Genomic DNA, 19,171 nt, shown 5'->3' on the forward strand with positions numbered 1-19,171 from the left:
GTCCGGTGGGCGTTTGGGACGCGGCGATTCAGGCCGTTAGCAGGCCTGTGCTAACAAGCTAACAGTTTGTAGGCCCGGGCTAGACAAGGTAGCAGTTAGCGGACCGGAGCTGGACAAGCTAGCAGTTAGCAGGCCGAATTAGCAAGCAGGGAGATAGCGAGGGCTAGAGAGTTAGCCTTTGGGGGACGTCGCGATGGGGTGAGTCTGTTTATTCCTCTTCATGCGGTGACATCGATAGACCGGTCGTGGGCCCGGGTATTGTAGCTCAGGAGTATGCTACGGTGGTAGCGCAGGCCGGGCTAGCTTCAAGCTAAGTGGGTGGAAACGCTAGCCAGGGGTAGTCATCCAGGGTTGCGGTTTAGCTAGATAGCTAGTTGTGAAGATCCAGCGTATTTGGAAGCTTAGGTTTAGCAAAATGTTTTTAAAGGGATAGCTATGTAAAAAACGAAAAATAAACCAAATATAAACAAAATATACAGGGACACGACACGACAGGACGACTTACTGCTACGCCATCTTGGATACAGACCAAGATGGCAGGGACAGTGGAGGAGGATAGTTACAGCCAGGTATGGGACAGGGACAGTGGAGGAGGATAGTTACAGCCAGGTATGGGACAGGGCCAGTGGAGGAGGATAGTTACAGTCAGGTATGGGACAGGGACAGTGGAGGAGGATAGTTACAGCCAGGTATGGGACAGGGACAGGGACAGTGGAGGAGGATAGTTACAGCCAGGTATGGGACAGGGACAGTGGAGGAGGATAGTTACAGCCAGGTATGGGACAGGGACAGTGGAGGAGGATAGTTACAGCCAGGTATGGGACAGGGACAGGGACAGTGGAGGAGGATAGTTACAGTCAGGTATGGGACAGGGACAGTGGAGGAGGATAGTTACAGTCAGGTATGGGACAGGGACAGGGACAGTGGAGGAGGATAGTTACAGTCAGGTATGGGACAGGGACAGTGGAGGAGGATAGTTACAGCCAGGTATGGGACAGGGACAGGGACAGTGGAGGAGGATAGTTACAGCCAGGTATGGGACAGTGGAGGAGGATAGTTACAGCCAGGTATGGGACAGGGACAGGGACAGTGGAGGAGGATAGTTACAGCCAGGTATGGGACAGGGACAGTGGAGGAGGATAGTTACAGTCAGGTATGGGACAGGGACAGGGACAGTGGAGGAGGATAGTTACAGTCAGGTATGGGACAGGGACAGGGACAGTGGAGGAGGATAGTTACAGCCAGGTATGGGACAGGGACAGTGGAGGAGGATAGTTACAGCCAGGTATGGGACAGGGACAGTGGAGGAGGATAGTTACAGCCAGGTATGGGACAGGGACAGGGACAGTGGAGGAGGATAGTTACAGCCAGGTATGGGACAGGGACAGGGACAGTGGAGGAGGATAGTTACAGCCAGGTATGGGACAGGGACAGTGGAGGAGGATAGTTACAGCCAGGTATGGGACAGGGACAGGGACAGTGGAGGAGGATAGTTACAGTCAGGTATGGGACAGGGACAGTGGAGGAGGATAGTTACAGTCAGGTATGGGACAGGGACAGGGACAGTGGAGGAGGATAGTTACAGCCAGGTATGGGACAGGGACAGGGACAGTGGAGGAGGATAGTTACAGCCAGGTATGGGACAGTGGAGGAGGATAGTTACAGCCAGGTATGGGACAGGGACAGGGACAGTGGAGGAGGATAGTTACAGCCAGGTATGGGACAGGGACAGTGGAGGAGGATAGTTACAGTCAGGTATGGGACAGGGACAGGGACAGTGGAGGAGGATAGTTACAGTCAGGTATGGGACAGGGACAGGGACAGTGGAGGAGGATAGTTACAGCCAGGTATGGGACAGGGACAGTGGAGGAGGATAGTTACAGCCAGGTATGGGACAGGGACAGTGGAGGAGGATAGTTACAGCCAGGTATGGGACAGGGACAGGGACAGTGGAGGAGGATAGTTACAGCCAGGTATGGGACAGGGACAGGGACAGTGGAGGAGGATAGTTACAGTCAGGTATGGGATAGGGACAGTGGAGGAAGCTTCACTGTTATCATCACCCTGATGTCGTTTTCACATTCATGTGTGTGATTTGTGACGTGTGTGTTTGTGTGTGTGTGACGTGCTTGCGTGTGTGATGTGTGGTGTGTGTGTCTGCAGGAGCAGTACCTCAGGGAGCAGGAGAAACTGAAAGGGGAGTGGGAGAGAGCGCAGAGAGAGGTGGACGAGGAAGAACGAAGACACAGCGAAGAGGTAGCAAACACATTAGCCTTTAGCATTAGCCCTTACACACACTTTAGCCTTTACCATTAGCCCTGACTCACACATTAGCGTTTAGCATTAGCCCTGACACACACATTAGCCTTCAGCATTAGCCCTTACACACACATTAGCCTTTAGCATTAGCCCTTACACACACATTAGCCTTTAGCATTAGCCCTGACACACATTAGCCTTTAGCCCTGACACACACATTAGCCTTTAGCATTAGCCCTGACACACACATTGGCCTTTAGCATTAGCCCTGACACACACATTAGCCTTTAGCATTAGCCCTGACACACACATTAGCCTTTAGCATTAGCCCTGACACACACATTAGCCTTTAGCCCTGACACACACATTAGCCTTTAGCATTAGCCCTGACACACACATTGGCCTTTAGCATTAGCCCTGACACACACATTAGCCTTTAGCATTAGCCCTGACACACACATTAGCATTAGCCCTGACACACACATTAGCCTTTAGCATTATCCCTGCAATGAGTCCTCTATTATCAGTAATTATCATCATGTGCATCTTCTCCTGTTTCCAGGAGAAGAAGATCCTGGAGGAGACGGCAACGGCCCTTTCTCATCCACCTCCCACAGAGCTCGCTGTTCAGACAGAAGTGATCGTTCCGGCACAACAGATCTGTAAGACAGAAGCAATCTTTCATCAGAACGGCCAGGATCAGCCTGCATTATCCCAAATACAATTTCTATAGGGTTAGCACCAGTGTTGGGGAGTAGTGAACTACGTGTAGTTCAACTAGTTGTTTAACAACATTTTACAGTAGCTTGGTGTTAGTTCACTGTTTTACCATGTAGCGGTGTAGCTAACTACTGGAACTACACTACTGTTTTACCATGTAGCGGTGTAGCTAACTACTGGAACTACACTACTGTTTTACCATGTAGCGGTGTAGCTAACTACTGGAACTACACTACTGTTTTACCATGTAGCGGTGTAGCTAACTACCGGAACTACACTACTGTTTTACCATGTAGCGGTGTAGCTAACTACTAGAACTACACTACTGTTTTACCATGTAGCGGTGTAGCTAACTACTGGAACTACACTACTGTTTTACCATGTAGCGGTGTAGATAACTACTGGAACTACACTACTGTTTTACCATGTAGCGGTGTAGCTAACTACTGGAACTACACTACTGTTTTACCATGTAGCGGTGTAGCTAACTACTGGAACTACACTACTGTTTTACCATGTAGCGGTGTAGCTAACTACTGGAACTACACTACTGTTTTACCATGTAGCGGTGTAGCTAACTACTGGAACTACACTACTGTTTTACCATGTAGCGGTGTAGCTAACTACTGGAACTACACTACTGTTTTACCATGTAGCGGTGTAGCTAACTACCGGAACTACACTACTGTTTTACCATGTAGCGGTGTAGCTAACTACTGGAACTACACTACTGTTTTACCATGTAGCGGTGTAGCTAACTACTGGAACTACACTACTGTTTTACCATGTAGCGGTGTAGTAGACAGGAATGTCCTTTCTTTTCCTCATCAGACCTGATTCTCACTTGCTGTGTTTAATAGCATAATTACACATTCTGTTAACATCTGACGACAGCGGGGTCTTCCAGTTTGAAGTATTTCAAATCACCTCTCCTTCATATTTAGATATTATATTTTTTAGTAGTAGTTTGGAAGTAGTGAGCTATTTTTCTCAGTAACTTTAGTTCAGTAAACTATGTTTTTCTTAAGCTTTAGTGTAGCTGTTACCAGTGTTCAGTAATTGGTAGCTTGGTGAACTATATTTAGTGTAGCTGTTACCAGTGTTCAGTAATTGGTAGCTTGGTGAACTATATTTAGTGTAGCTGTTACCAGTGTTCAGTAATTGGTAGCTTGGTGAACTATATTTAGTGTAGCTGTTACCAGTGTTCAGTAATTGGTAGCTTGGTGAACTATATTTTCAGAGTATCTTCCCCAAAACTGGTTAGCACACACACAGTCACACAGTCACACACACAAACGCGTGCACACACACACACACACACACACACACACGCGCACACAGAGGTGCCCATACACACACACAGGAAGGAAGGAAAGTCGGGGTTACTATAACCATGGTAACTAGTGTTGTGTTGTGACAGATGCATCATGGGACTGTGAGTCATCCAGGGGTCAGGAGACGTCTCTGGACCGCAACCAGCCCTGCGCCGTCAAGAGGTGTGTGATACATAGCTCTGCTGTAGTCAGTGTGTGTGTGTGATACGTAGCTCTGCTGTAATCAGTGTGTGTGTGTGTGTGTGCGTGCGTGTGTGCATGTGTGTGTGTGTGTGTTGGCCACCAGATCAGGATCGTATGAGGGCCCACATCCACCTTCATCATCCCCATCATCACCTCAACCGCCCTCCCCCAGCAGGTACTCACTCATGAGGGGGGACATGGGGACTAAATGAACCTAGTTACTGTCAATGGACAGGCCGTTCATACGCGTGTTGAAACGTTCACACGCCTTGTTGAATGAGCAACATCCTCTTTCTCCGCGAGCATTTGACGTGATGGATGAAAGCCTATAGACTGTAGCCTGTAGACTGTAGCCTGTAGCCTGTAGCCTATAGACTGTAGCCTGTAGACTGTAGCCTGTAGCCTGTAGCCTATAGACTGTAGCCTGTAGACTGTAGCCTGTAGCCTGTAACCTGTAGACTGTAGACTGTAGCCTGTAGCCTGTAGACTGTAACCTGTAGACTGTAGCATGTAACCTGTAGACTGTAGCCTGTAGACTGTAGCCTGTAGCTTGTAGACTGTAGCCTGTAGACTGTAGCATGTAACCTGTAGACTGTAGCCTGTAGACTATAGCCTGTAGCTTGTAGACTGTAGCCTGTAGACTGTAGCATGTAACCTGTAGACTGTAGCCTGTAGACTATAGCCTGTAGCTTGTAGACTGTAGCCTGTAGACTGTAACCTGTAGACTGTAGCCTGTAGACTGTAGCCTGTAGACTGTAGCCTGTAGACTGTAGACTGTAGCATGTAACCTGTAGCCTGTAGCTTGTAGACTGTAGCCTGTAGACTGTAACCTGTAGACTGTAGCCTGTAGACTGTAGCCTGTAGCTTGTAGACTGTAGCCTGTAGACTGTAACCTGTAGACTGTAGACTGTAGCCTGTAGCCTGTAACCTGTAGACTGTAGCCTGTAGACTGTAGCCTGTAGCCTGTAGACTGTAACCTGTAGACTGTAGCATGTAACCTGTAGACTGTAGCCTGTAGACTGTAGCCTGTAGCTTGTAGACTGTAGCCTGTAGACTGTAGCATGTAACCTGTAGCCTGTAGCCTGTAGACTGTAGCCTGTAGCTTGTAGACTGTAACCTGTAGACTGTAACCTGTAGACTGTAGCCTGTAGACTGTAGCCTGTAGACTGTAGCCTGTAGACTGTAGCCTGTAACCTGTGGACTGTAGCCTGTAGCTTGTAGACTGTAGCCTGTAGACTGTAACCTGTAGACTGTAGCCTGTAGACTGTAGCCTGTAGCTTGTAGACTGTAGACTGTAACCTGTAGACTGTAACCTGTAGACTGTAGCCTGTAGACTGTAACCTGTAGACTGTAGCCTGTAGACTGTAACCTGTAGACTGTAGCCTGTAGCTTGTAGACTGTAACCTGTAGACTGTAGCCTGTAGACTGTAGCCTGTAGACTGTAGCCTGTAGACTGTAACCTGTAGACTGTAGACTGTAGACTGTAGACTGTAACCTGTAGACTGTAGCCTGTAGCCTGTAGACTGTAGCCTGTAGACTGTAGCCTGTAGACTGTAGCCTGTAGACTGTAGACTGTAGCCTGTAGCCTGTAGACTGTAGACTGTAGACTGTAGCCTGTAGACTGTAGCCTGTAGACTGTAGACTGTAGCCTGTAGACTGTAGCCTGTAGCCTGTAGACTGTAGCCTGTAGACTGTAGCCTGTAGACTGTAGCCTGTAGACTGTAGCCTGTAGACTGTAGCCTGTAGACTGTAGCCTGTAGACTGTAGACTGTAGCCTGTAGCTTGTAGACTGTAGCCTGTAGACTGTAGCCTGTAGACTGTAGCCTGTAGCCTGTAGACTGTAGCTTGTAGACTGTTGCCTGTAGACTGTAGCCTGTAGCCTGTAGACTGTAGCCTGTAGACTGTAGCCTGTAGACTGTAACCTGTAGACTGTAGCCTGTAGCCTGTAGCCTGTAGACTGTAGCCTGTAGACTGTAGACTGTAGCTTGTAGACTGTAGCCTGTAGACTGTAGCCTGTAGACTGTAACCTGTAGACTGTAGCATGTAGCCTGTAGACTGTAGCCTGTAGACTGTAGCCTGTAGACTGTAACCTGTAGACTGTAGCATGTAGCCTGTAGCCTGTAGACTGTAGCCTGTAGACTGTAGCCTGTAACCTGTAGCCTGTAGACTGTAGACTGTAGCCTGTAGACTGTAGCCTGTAGCCTGTAGACTGTAGCCTGTAGCTTGTAGACTATAGCCTGTAGCCTGTAGACTGTAGCCTGTAGCCTGTAGCTTGTAGACTATAGCCTGTAGACTGTAGCCTGTAGACAGTAGACTGTAGCCTGTAGACTGTAGCTTGTAGCCTGTAGCCTGTAGCCTGTAGACTGTAGACTGTAGCCTGTAGCCTGTAGACTGTAGACTGTAACCTGTAGCCTGTAGCCTGTAGCCTGTAACCTGTAACCTGTAGACTGTAGACTGTAGCCTGTAGACTGTAGACTGTAGCCTGTAGCCTGTAGACTGTAGCCTGTAGCCTGTAGCCTGTAGCCTGTAGACTGTAGCCTGTAGCCTGTAGCCTGTAGCCTGTAGCTTGTAGACTGTAGCCTGTAGCCTGTAGACTGTAGCCTGTAGCCTGTAGCCTGTAGCCTGTAGACTGTAGCTTGTAGCCTGTAGACTGTAGCCTGTAGCCTGTAGCCTGTAGACTGTAGCCTGTAGCCTGTAGCCTGTAGACTGTAGCCTGTAGCCTGTAACCTGTAGCCTGTAGCCTGTAGCCTGTAACCTGTAACCTGTAGACTGTAGCCTGTAGCCTGTAGCCTGTATGTTATGGTATAGGTTACAGTCTAACCTGTAGCCTGTAGCCTGTATGTTATGGTATAGGTTACAGTCTAACCTGTAGCCTGTAGCCTGTATGTTATGGTATAGGTTACAGTCTAACCTGTAGACTGTAGCCTGTATGTTATGGTATAGGTTACAGTCTAACCTGTAGACTGTAGCCTGTAGCCTGTAGCCTGTAGCCTGTAGACTGTAGCCTGTATGTTATGGTTTAGGTTACAGTCTAACCTGTAGACTGTAGCCTGTATGTTATGGTATAGGTTACAGTCTAACCTGTAGCCTGTAGCCTGTAGCCTGTATGTTATGGTATAGGTTACAGTCTAACCTGTAGCCTGTAGCCTGTATGTTATGGTATAGGTTACAGTCTAACCTGTAGCCTGTAGACTGTAGCCTGTATGTTATGGTATAGGTTACAGTCTAACCTGTAGCCTGTAGCCTGTAGCCTGTAGCCTGTATGTTATGGTATAGGTTATGTCTAACCTGCAGCCTGTAGCCTGTATGTTATGGTATAGGTTACAGTCTAACCTGCAGCCTGTAGCCTGTATGTTATGGTATAGGTTACATTCTAACCTGTAGCCTGTAGCCTGTATGTTATGGTATAGGTTACAGTCTAACCTGTAGACTGTAGCCTGTATGTTATGGTATAGGTTACAGTCTAACCTGTAGACTGTATGTTATGCTATAGGTTACAGTCTAACCTGTAGCCTGTAGCCTGTATGTTATGGTATAGGTTACAGTCTAACCTGTAGACTGTAGCCTGTATGTTATGGTATAGGTTACAGTCTAACCTGTAGCCTGTAGCCTGTAGCCTGTAGCCTGTATGTTATGGTATAGGTTACAGTCTAACCTGTAGCCTGTAGCCTGTATGTTATGGTATAGGTTACAGTCTAACCTGTAGCCTGTAGCCTGTATGTTATGGTATAGGTTACAGTCTAACCTGTAGCCTGTAGCCTGTAGCCTGTATGTTATGGTATAGGTTACAGTCTAACCTGTAGCCTGTAGCCTGTAGCCTGTAGCCTGTATGTTATGGTATAGGTTATGTCTAACCTGTAGCCTGTAGCCTGTATGTTATGGTATAGGTTATGTCTAGCCTGTAGCCTGTAGCCTGTATGTTATGGTATAGGTTACAGTCTAACCTGTAGCCTGTAGCCTGTAGCCTGTATGTTATGCTATAGGTTATGTTGTATGAGATGTTCTGTTTTAACAGTTGTTTATATATATACTGTATAACATGGAAAGGAAGTTGTTTCATTTAACAGGAACCCGTTGTGTTTTATCCCAGTCGTTTATTTGGGAAAAACTGTTTTATCGAGAGAGAGAAAACGCCCCCATTCTCATCAACGGGGCTGTCGTGGAGGAGGTTGAGAGAGTTCCTTGGTGTCCACATCATCAACAAACGAGAATGGTGCAAACACACCAAAACGGTCGTGAAGACCACCTTTTCCCCCTCAGGAGACTGAAAAGATTTGTCATGGGTACTCAGATCCTCAAAAAGTTCAACAGCTGCACCATCGAGAGCATCCTGACTGATTGCATCACTGCCTGGTATGGCAACTGCTCGGCCTCCGACCGCAAGGCACTACAGAGGGTAGTGTGTACGGCCCAGTACATCACTGGGGCCAAGCTTCCTGCCATCCAGGACCTCTATACCAGGCGGTGTCAGAGGAAGGCCCTAAGAATTGTCAAAGACTCCAGCCACCCAAGTCGTAGACCGTTCTCTCTCCTACCGCACTACAAGCGGTACCGGAGCGTCAAGTCTAGGTCCAAGAGGCTTCTAAACAGCTTCTACCCCCAAGCCATAAGACTCCTGAACATCTCATCAAATGGCTACCCGGACTATTTCCATTTCCCCCTCCCATAATCTCTGTTTATCATCACAGTCACTTTACTTATTATTATTATTGAATTATTTTACTTCAGATTATTTTAGTAAATACTTAACACTTTTTTTCTTAAAACTGCATTGTTGGTTAATTTCAGTCAGCATTTCACTGTGAGGTCTACACCTGTTGGTTAAGGGCTGGTCAGTCAGCATTTCACTGTGAGATCTACACCTGTTGGTTAAGGGCTGGTCAGTCTGCATTTCACTGTGAGGTCTACACCTGTTGGTTAAGGGCTGGTCAGTCTGCATTTCACTGTGAGGTCTACACCTGTTGGTTAAGGGCTGGTCAGTCTGAATTTCACTGTGAGGTCTACACCTGTTGGTTAAGGGCTGGTCAGTCTGCATTTCACTGTGAGGTCTACACCTGTTGGTTAAGGGCTAGTCAGTCTGCATTTCACTGTGAGGTCTACACCTGTTGGTTAAGGGCTGGTCAGTCAGCATTTCACCCTATTTTATTTTTGCGTGTGTGTGTGTGTATATTTGTTTTCGTGTGTGTGTGTGTGTGTGTATATTTCTGTGTGTGTGTGTGTGTGTGTGTGTGTGTGTGTGTGTGTGTGTGTGTGTGTGTGTGTGTGTGTGTGTGTGTGTGTGTGTGTGTGTGCATATTTGTGTGAGTGTGTGTGTATAGGTGTGTGAGTGGTAAGCGTCAGTGTTCAGGTTGCAATCAGGCGCTGGGGAAAGGAACAGCTATGAACATCGACACGCTGGGCCTGTACTTCCACCTAACCTGCTTTAAGGTACACACACACACACACACACACACACACACACACACACACACACACACACACACACACACACACACACACACACACACATATACAGTGCTCTCACATTACTCTCTCTCTTTCTCCCCCCTCTCTCTCTCTCTCTCTCACCTCTCTGTGTGTTTGTTAGTGTGGAGTGTGTAAGGTACAGCTAGGTGACACCAGTTCAGGAACAGACGTTAGGATCCGTAACGGGCTGCTGAGCTGTCACGACTGCTATGCCACATCACACGGTGAGACACACACACACACACACCTAATGAATTCACTGCTGAGACAAACCAAACCTACGGACACACACACACCTAATGAATTCACTGCTGAGACAAACCAAACCTACGGACACACACACACCTAATGAATTCACTGCTGAGACAAACCAAACCTACGGACACACACACACATGACTATTATAACTGCACCACTAATGTACAGTTGTTATAACTGGTCATCAAACCTCATGTCATCTCTGTCACTTCCTGGTTGCAGCAGTTGGCCAGCCGACTACGCTGTGATTGGCTACAGCCTGCATCTGGAACCCTTCACAACATTCTGGAACGCTGTGGAATTCTCTTAACTGGACACACAAACTTCTCCCAGATGATGTCATGGAGACTGAACTGTCTGATGCTAACTGATGCTAATGGAGGCTAACTGCTAAGTGCTAGCGTTGTAGCTGATCAACCAGTTTTTCCCAGACTGACTTGAGTACAGAGACCTGAAGCACAACCACTGATCTACGACAGCACACTCAGACACATGCTACATGCTAACACCAGCAGCAGTCGGAATGTAGTAGCTACCTACCTTAATGTCAAATTAGCTAAATGATAAATGCTAACGGATGCTAACTGCTAAATGCTACTGTTCACTCACCATCATAATGCCTTAATAACTCTGTTTTGTTTTGTGTTTGAAGTATTTTGCATGAACGAAGACCGTGTTAGTTGTTGTTGTTGTTAACGGTAGTTAGGCTGTGTTACCTAGCGACAGCCCTGACTACCACATATAGTTGTTATGGTTACCGTATGCCTCTCCTCCATGTAGTTGTGTAATGATCAAAGCTTTGTCTTTATTCTAATGTGCACCTGATCATCATGTACATCATTATGCTGCGTTCATTACTCTGAGAGCAATAAGGATGCATGATCGCTTTAGTTATTATTGGATGTTATTATTACCATTTAATACCAAGGATATTCTGACATTGTGTTTTAGAGCTTTGCATCATACTCTGCCTTAAGACGAGAGTGAGAGGGACAGCACACGTGTAGTGTTTACGTGTGTGTGTGTGTGTGCATGTGTGTGTGAGTTGTTTTAGTTCAACTTGAAGCACAGTCCTATACCAGCGAATATTACTACACATTGACCCGCCCTCTCCCTCTTTTTCTCACCTGATTGGACCTTTACTCCTAAGAACAACCAATGAATGAGACAAAGTTATCTGCTGCTTCCTGTTTATGCCCAGCCTCTTGTCCTGTGGCATTTTTAGGCCTATTTCTTACACCAATCAAATGCTTTGGATAGATGTGTAGAGGAGAGGAGAAGGGAGGGGAGGAGAGGAGAGGAGAGGAGAGGAGAGGAGAGGAGAGGAGAGGAGAGGAGAGGAGAGGAGAGGAGAGGAGAGGAGAGGAGAGGAGAGGAGAGGAGAGGAGAGGAGAGGAGAGGAGAGGAGGGGGGAGAGGGGATGGGATGGGAGAGGAGATTCGAGAGGAAGATGGGATGGAAGAGAGAGGAGAGGAGAGATTAGAGAGGAGGAGAGAGGGGAGAAGAGAGGAGAGGAAGCTACTTTAGACTGTTCTGTCTGCTGACATTTCTAAAGTACAAACTGAATTGATCCAGCTTCATAGCTTTTATAGCAATGTGTGTTTATCAATAAAATGACAATATTTCCAATGCGTTGTCTGATATCTCCTGGTCATCTGTGAGTATAGCCGCGGGAAGTAGTTTGGGGGTGCTGAGTAGTTTTTTTCTGGTGGGGGACACAGATTTGTTTCCTCCCTACAAACAGCTGTATCACTGCACTGGGGGATGCTGCAGCACCTTCAGCTCCATGCTTCCCGCGGCTCTGTCTGTGAGCTCTGTTTTATTCTTCAGTCTATTGTATCATCTAGGGCCAAAAGTAGTTCACTATGTAGGGAATAGGGTGCCATTTGAGACAAACTCTTAGCTTCAACAATTCTCCTAACAATGCTGCTGTTCTGCACTAATCAATCATAACGCTGAAGGTAGCCCATGGTTAATATCCATAGACTGTATACACAACCAAGGCTATGATAAATGATGTGTGGGGTATTGGCACAACCTGGTGGCCATCCACAGTATTACAGCCTACGCCTGTTTGACACAAGCCAAGGCAGTCGGGGAAAAGTTGCCTTCCTGTGGATGGTAATGGTAGAGACAGAGTCAAATGGTAACACAATAAGCTTTGGCAGAGGCACCACAGGGTTATATTGTATTTCATGGTACAATATCAAACAAACAATGTTAAAAACCTTTTTGTGTGGTCTTGGAAATTATTGAAAGGAAGAGTATTCTTTGTAATCGGGGTGAAACGCAACAGAGAAAACTACAAGGTGGAACCGTATATGGAGCAGTGGGCTGCCCGACCGGACCAATAACAGAGTAACACCGCTGTCACATGGAAGCAGAGTATGAGGCTATCCGCTAAAACAGACGCTTTTTAAATGAACATTTCTGTGTGTATTTAGCTTTATAAACCTTTCTCTTGAAGAGTTAACCTGTGCGACTTCAACACACCATGGAATCGGAAGGGATGTCGCACCATGCAGTAAGTCACGATACTGAACTGTCCCGTTCCGTATTGTGGTCCAGACACTAACTGATAACATTAGGTAGCCAGTCGGTGAGCTTGTTAGTTATCCTTCCATGAGGAATAGACCGGAAGAAGGAGATAGATAGTTATTTATCTACCGAGCTACCGTTACCTCTGTTACTTTCGGAGATGAAACAAAGCCACCGAGTCTTCAGCTAATATGACATTTGAAAACGTTACAGCTCATATGCTGTCTTTTCTCTACAGGGTGAGACTGAGACGGGACGTTAGTTCTTGTCCTTGTTGTTTCTCTCGGGTTGTGTATTGGCACCTTGTCGCCCGCTGGGGGCGCTGTTGGGTTAGATAGAAGTCTATACACTCCACTGGTGGACAAAGTACCCAATTGTCATACTTGAGTAAACGTAAATATACTTTAAACCACTGATGAACTCAAGAGTCACAACCTTTCAGAAACCCCTTTATTCGTACATTTTACACATACTCAGAATTTGACTTGGCGATGTGGTGTGATATGGTGCTGCTAGCCATAGACAACATACAGAGACAGAATTTACACTTTATATACATTTTACAAAATAGATCAAGTGAGGATATTCGGCAAGCGGTACCGGAGCACCAAGTTTAGGTCCAAGAGGCTTCTAAACAGTTTCTACCCCCAAGACATAAGACTCCTGAACATCTAATCAAATGGCCACCCCTCCCTCTTTCATACCACTGCCACTCTCTGTTATTATCTATGCATAGTCACTTTTTACTTTTTTATTTTACCCCCTTTTCTCCCCAATTTTGTGGTATCCAATTCTTAGTAGTTACTATCTTGTCTCATTGCTACAACTCCCGTACGGGTTCGGGAGAGACGAAGGTCGAAAGTCATGCGCCCTCCGATACACAACCCAACCAAGCCGCACTGCTTCTTAACACAGCATCCAACCCGGAAGCCAGCCGCACCAATGTGTCGGAGGAAACACCGTTACCCATGGAGAACTTGGTTAGCGCGCACTGCGCCCGGCCCGCCACAGGAGGCGCTGATGAGACAAGGACATCCCTTTATTTTATTTCTTTTTATTTAACTACCTACATTGTACATTATTTATTTTCTCAACTGCGTTGTTGGTTAAGGTCTGTATTCAGCATTTCACTGTGTGGTCTACTATACCTGTTGTATTCAGCATTTCACTGTGTGGTCTACTATACCTGTTGTATTCAGCATTTCACTGTGAGGTCTACTACACCTGTTGTATTCAGCATTTCACTGTGTGGTCTACTATACCTGTTGTATTCAGCATTTCACTGTGTGGTCTACTATACCTGTTGTATTCAGCATTTCACTGTGAGGTCTACTACACCTGTTGTATTCAGCATTTCACTGTGAGGTCTACTACACCTGTTGTATTCAGCATTTCACTGTAAGGTCTACTACACCTGTTGTATTCAGCATTTCACTGTGAGGTCTACTACACCTGTTGTATTCAGCATTTCACTGTGAGGTCTACTACACCTGTTGTATTCATCATTTCACTGTGAGGTCTACTATACCTGTTGTATTCAGCATTTCACTGTAAGGTCTACTACACCTGTTGTATTCAGCATTTCACCGTAAGGTCTACTACACCTGTTGTATTCAGCATTTCACTGTAAGGTCTACTACACCTGTTGTATTCAGCATTTCACCGTAAGGTCTACTACACCTGTTGTATTCAGCATTTCACCGTAAGGTCTACTACACCTGTTGTATTCAGCATTTCACTGTGAGGTCTACTACACCTGTTGTATTCATCATTTCACTGTGAGGTCTACTATACCTGTTGTATTCAGCATTTCACTGTAAGGTCTACTACACCTGTTGTATTCAGCATTTCACTGTGAGGTCTACTATACCTGTTGTATTCATCATTTCACTGTAAGGTCTACTACACCTGTTGTATTCAGCATTTCACTGTGAGGTCTACTACACCTGTTGTATTCAGCATTTCACTGTGAGGTCTACTACACCTGTTTATTTGGCGCATGTGACAAATAACATTGGATTTGATTTACAATTTAAAGTGTAAATATATATATTTTCCGTTGTGTAAATGCAAGAGTCCATTCTTGAGTTTAACCATGATGAAGTGCAAAGCTGATCTCTCTGTGTGTGTGACAGGTCAGTTCATCAGTAGATGTGTCTCAGAGTGTTGAGGAGGACCCTTTAGTGGACGGACCGCTGATCTCCCATGATGCCCTGCAGTCTGCTATCAGGAGAGAATTCACAACTCTCCCCACGCACTGTCCTGCTGTCCTGCTGCTGCTGCTGCAGGTACACACATCCCTGTTGTAGTTAAAACACACACACACACACACACACACACACACACACACACACACACACACACACACACACACACATCCCTGTTGTAGTGTAAACACACACACACACACACACACACACACACATCCCTGTTGTAGTGTAAACACACACATCCCTGTTGTAGTGTAAACACACACACACATCCCTGTTGTAGTGTAAACACACACACACACACACATCCCTGTTGTAGTGTAAACACACACACACATCCCTGTTGTAGTGTAAACACACACACACATCCCTGTTGTAGTGTAAACACACACATCCCTGTTGTAGTGTAAACACACACATCCCTGTTGTAGTGTAAACACACACACACACACACATCCCTGTTGTAGTGTAAGCACACACATCCCTGTTGTAGTGTAAACACACACACACATCCCTGTTGTAGTGTAAACACACACACACATCCCTGTTGTAGTGTAAACACACACACACATCCCTGTTGTAGTGTAAACACACACACACATCCCTGTTGTAGTGTAAACACACACACACATCCCTGTTGTAGTGTAAAGACACACACACACACACACACACATCCCTGTTGTAGTGTAAGACACACACACACACATCCCTGTTGTAGTGTAAACACACACACACATCCCTGTTGTAAGTGTAAAGACACACACACATCCCTGTTGTAGTGTAAACACACACACACATCCCTGTTGTAGGTAAACCACACACACATCCCTGTTGTAGTGTAAAGACACACACACATCCCTGTTGTAGTGTAAAGACACACACACATCCCTGTTGTAGTGTAAAGACACACACACATCCCTGTTGTAGTGTAAAGACACACACACATCCCTGTTGTAGTGTAAAGACACACACACATCCCTGTTGTAGTGTAAAGACACACACACATCCCTGTTGTAGTGTAAAGACACACACACATCCTGTTGTAGTGTAAAGACACACACACATCCCTGTTGTAGTGTAAAGACACACACACATCCCTGTTGTAGTGTAAAGACACACACACATCCCTGTTGTAGTGTAAACACACACACACATCCCTGTTGTAGTGTAACACACACACACAACAATCCCTGTTGTAGTGTAAACACACACACACATCCCTGTTGTAGTGTAAACACACACACACATCCCTGTTGTAGTGTAAACACACACACACATCCCTGTTGTAGTGTAAACACACACACATCCCTGTTGTAGTGTAAACACACACACACATCCCTGTTGTAGTGTAAACACACACACACATCCCTGTTGTAGTGTAAACACACACACACATCCCTGTTGTAGTGTAAACACACACACACATCCCTGTTGTAGTGTAAACACACACACACATCCCTGTTGTAGTGTAAACACACACACACATCCCTGTTTGTAGTGTAAACACACACACACATCCCTGTTGTAGTGTAAACACACACACACATCCCTGTTGTAGTGTAAACACACACACACATCCCTGTTGTAGTGTAAACACACACACACATCCCTGTTGTAGTGTAAAGACACACACACACACACACACATCCCTGTTGTAGTGTAAAGACACACACACATCCCTGTTGTAGTGTAAACACACACACACATCCCTGTTGTAGTGTAAACACACACACATCCCTGTTGTAGTGTACACACACACATCCCTGTTGTAGTGTAAACACACACACACATCCCTGTTGTAGTGTAAACACACACACACATCCCTGTTGTAGTGTAAACACACACACACATCCCTGTTGTAGTGTAAACACACACACACATCCCTGTTGTAGTGTAAAGACACACACATCCCTGTTGTAGTGTAAACACACACACACATCCCTGTTGTAGTGTAAACACACACACACATCCCTGTTGTAGTGTAAACACACACACACATCCCTGTTGTAGTGTAAACACACACACACACATCCCTGTTGTAGTGTAAACACACACACACATCCCTGTTGTAGTGTAAACACACACACATCCCTGTTGTAGTGTAAAGACACACACACACACACACATCCCTGTTGTAGTGTAAAGACACACACATCCCTGTTGTAGTGTAAAGACACACACATCCCTGTTGTAGTGTAAACACACACACATCCCTGTTGTAGTGTAAACACACACACATCCCTGTTGTAGTGTAAACACACACACACACACACACACACATCCCTGTTGTCGTGTAAACACACACATCCCTGTTGTCGTGTAAACACACACATCCCTGTTGTAGTGTAAACACACACATCCCTGTTGTAGTGTAAACACACACACATCCCTGTTGTAGTGTAAACACACACACACACATCCCTGTTGTAGTGTAAACACACACACACACACATCCCTGTTGTCGTGTAAACACACACATCCCTGTTGTCGTGTAAACACACACATCCCTGTTGTAGTGTAAACACACACACACCTGTGTTGTAGTGTAAAGACACACACACACACACCTGTGTTGTAGTGTAAAGACACACACACACACACCTGTGTTGTAGTGTAAAGACACACACACACACACACCTGTGTTGTAGTGTAAAGACACACACACACACACATACCTGTGTTGTAGTGTAAAGACGCACACACACACACCTGTGTTGTAGTGTAAAGACACACACACACACCTGTGTTGTAGTGTAAAGACACACACACACACCTGTGTTGTAGTGTAAAGACACACACACACACACACACACCTGTGTTGTAGTGTAAAGACACACACACACCTGTGTTGTAGTGTAAAGACACACACACACACACACCTGTGTTGTAGTGTAAAGACACACACACACACACACACACACACCTGTGTTGTAGTGTAAAGACACACACACACACACCTGTGTTGTAGTGTAAAGACACACACACACACACACCAGTGTTGTAGTGTAAAGACACACACGCCAGTGTTGTAGTGTAAAGACACACACACACACAACTGTGTTGTAGTGTAAAGACACACACACACCTGTGTTGTAGTGTAAAGACACACACACACACACACACACCTGTGTTGTAGTGTAAAGACACACACCTGTGTTGTAGTGTAAAGACACACACCTGTGTTGTAGTGTAAAGACACACACACACACACCAGTGTTGTAGTGTAAAGACACACACACACACACACCAGTGTTGTAGTGTAAAGACACACACACACACTAGTGTAAAGCTTCAGTTAAGCCCATTAATGTTCTGCTGATGTTTAATCACAGAATAATAGATTACAGACAACTGACCTCTCCTCAGCATGTTGACTACACCAGTATTACAAACAACTGACCACTCCTCAGCATGTTGACTACACCAGTATTACAGACAACTGACCACTCCTCAGCATGTTGACTACACCAGTATTACAGACAACTGACCACTCCTCAGCATGTTGACTACACCAGTATTACAGACAACTGACCTCTCCTCAGCATGTTGACTACACCAGTATTACAGACAACTGACCTCTCCTCAGCATGTTGACTACACCAGCATTACAGACAACTGACCACTCCTTATATAGTCAGCATGTTGACTACACCATTATTACAGACAACTGTCGCCAAACCCACTGGCTCCATGTCATCTACAAGACCCTGCTAGGTAAAGTCCCCCCTTATCTCAGCTCGCTGGTCACCATAGCATCACCCACCTGTAGCACACGCTCCAGCAGGTATATCTCTCTGGTCACCCCCAAAACCAATTCTTTCTTTGGCTCTCCTTCCAGTTCTCTGCTGCCAATGACTGGAACGAACTACAAAAATCTCTGAAACTGGAAACACTTATCTCCCTCACTAGCTTTAAGCACCAACTGTCAGAGCAGCTCACAGATTACTGCACCTGTACATAGCCCACCTATAATTTATCCCAAACAATTACCTCTTTCCCTACTGTATTTATTTAGCTCCTTTGCACCCCATTATTTCTCTCTCTACTTTGCACATTCTTCCACTGTCAAATCTACCATTCCAGTGTTTTACTTGCTATATTGTATTTACTTTGCCACCATGGCCTTTTCTTTGCCTTTACCTCCCTTATCTCACCTCATTTGCTCACATTGTACTGTGGGGAGAACAAGTATTTGATACTCTG

At 45.8% G+C, this 19,171-nt stretch overlaps 2 protein-coding genes across 7 annotated transcripts in view; both read left to right on the forward strand.

Moving 5' to 3' along the window:
- Window positions 1-11,851, forward strand: part of LOC109886381 (LIM and calponin homology domains-containing protein 1) — a 33,051-nt gene extending 21,200 nt beyond the window's left edge. For 2 of the 6 annotated variants that reach the window (XM_031815973.1, XM_031815977.1), the window contains exons 8-14: window positions 2,164-2,256; window positions 2,822-2,921; window positions 4,400-4,475; window positions 4,600-4,671; window positions 9,815-9,923; window positions 10,084-10,186; window positions 10,443-11,851. In XM_031815973.1, coding sequence (XP_031671833.1) covers window positions 2,164-2,256; window positions 2,822-2,921; window positions 4,400-4,475; window positions 4,600-4,671; window positions 9,815-9,923; window positions 10,084-10,186; window positions 10,443-10,468 — 579 coding nt within the window. In that variant the 3' untranslated portion in view covers window positions 10,469-11,851. The remainder of the gene's footprint in view (window positions 1-2,163; window positions 2,257-2,821; window positions 2,922-4,399; window positions 4,476-4,599; window positions 4,672-9,814; window positions 9,924-10,083; window positions 10,187-10,442) is intronic. The other 4 variants (XM_031815975.1, XM_031815978.1, XM_031815974.1 and 1 more) reach the window with 3 other exon arrangements.
- Window positions 11,852-12,558: 707 nt separating this feature from the next.
- Window positions 12,559-19,171, forward strand: part of tmem192 (transmembrane protein 192) — a 40,738-nt gene continuing 34,125 nt past the window's right edge. Inside the window, exons 1-2 of the mRNA XM_031815979.1 lie at window positions 12,559-12,744; window positions 14,894-15,046. Coding sequence (XP_031671839.1) covers window positions 12,715-12,744; window positions 14,894-15,046 — 183 coding nt within the window. The 5' untranslated portion in view covers window positions 12,559-12,714. The remainder of the gene's footprint in view (window positions 12,745-14,893; window positions 15,047-19,171) is intronic.

The sequence above is a fragment of the Oncorhynchus kisutch genome, unplaced genomic scaffold (genome assembly GCF_002021735.2).
Source record: "Oncorhynchus kisutch isolate 150728-3 unplaced genomic scaffold, Okis_V2 scaffold719, whole genome shotgun sequence".
In the NCBI taxonomy this organism is placed as follows: domain Eukaryota; kingdom Metazoa; phylum Chordata; class Actinopteri; order Salmoniformes; family Salmonidae; genus Oncorhynchus; species Oncorhynchus kisutch.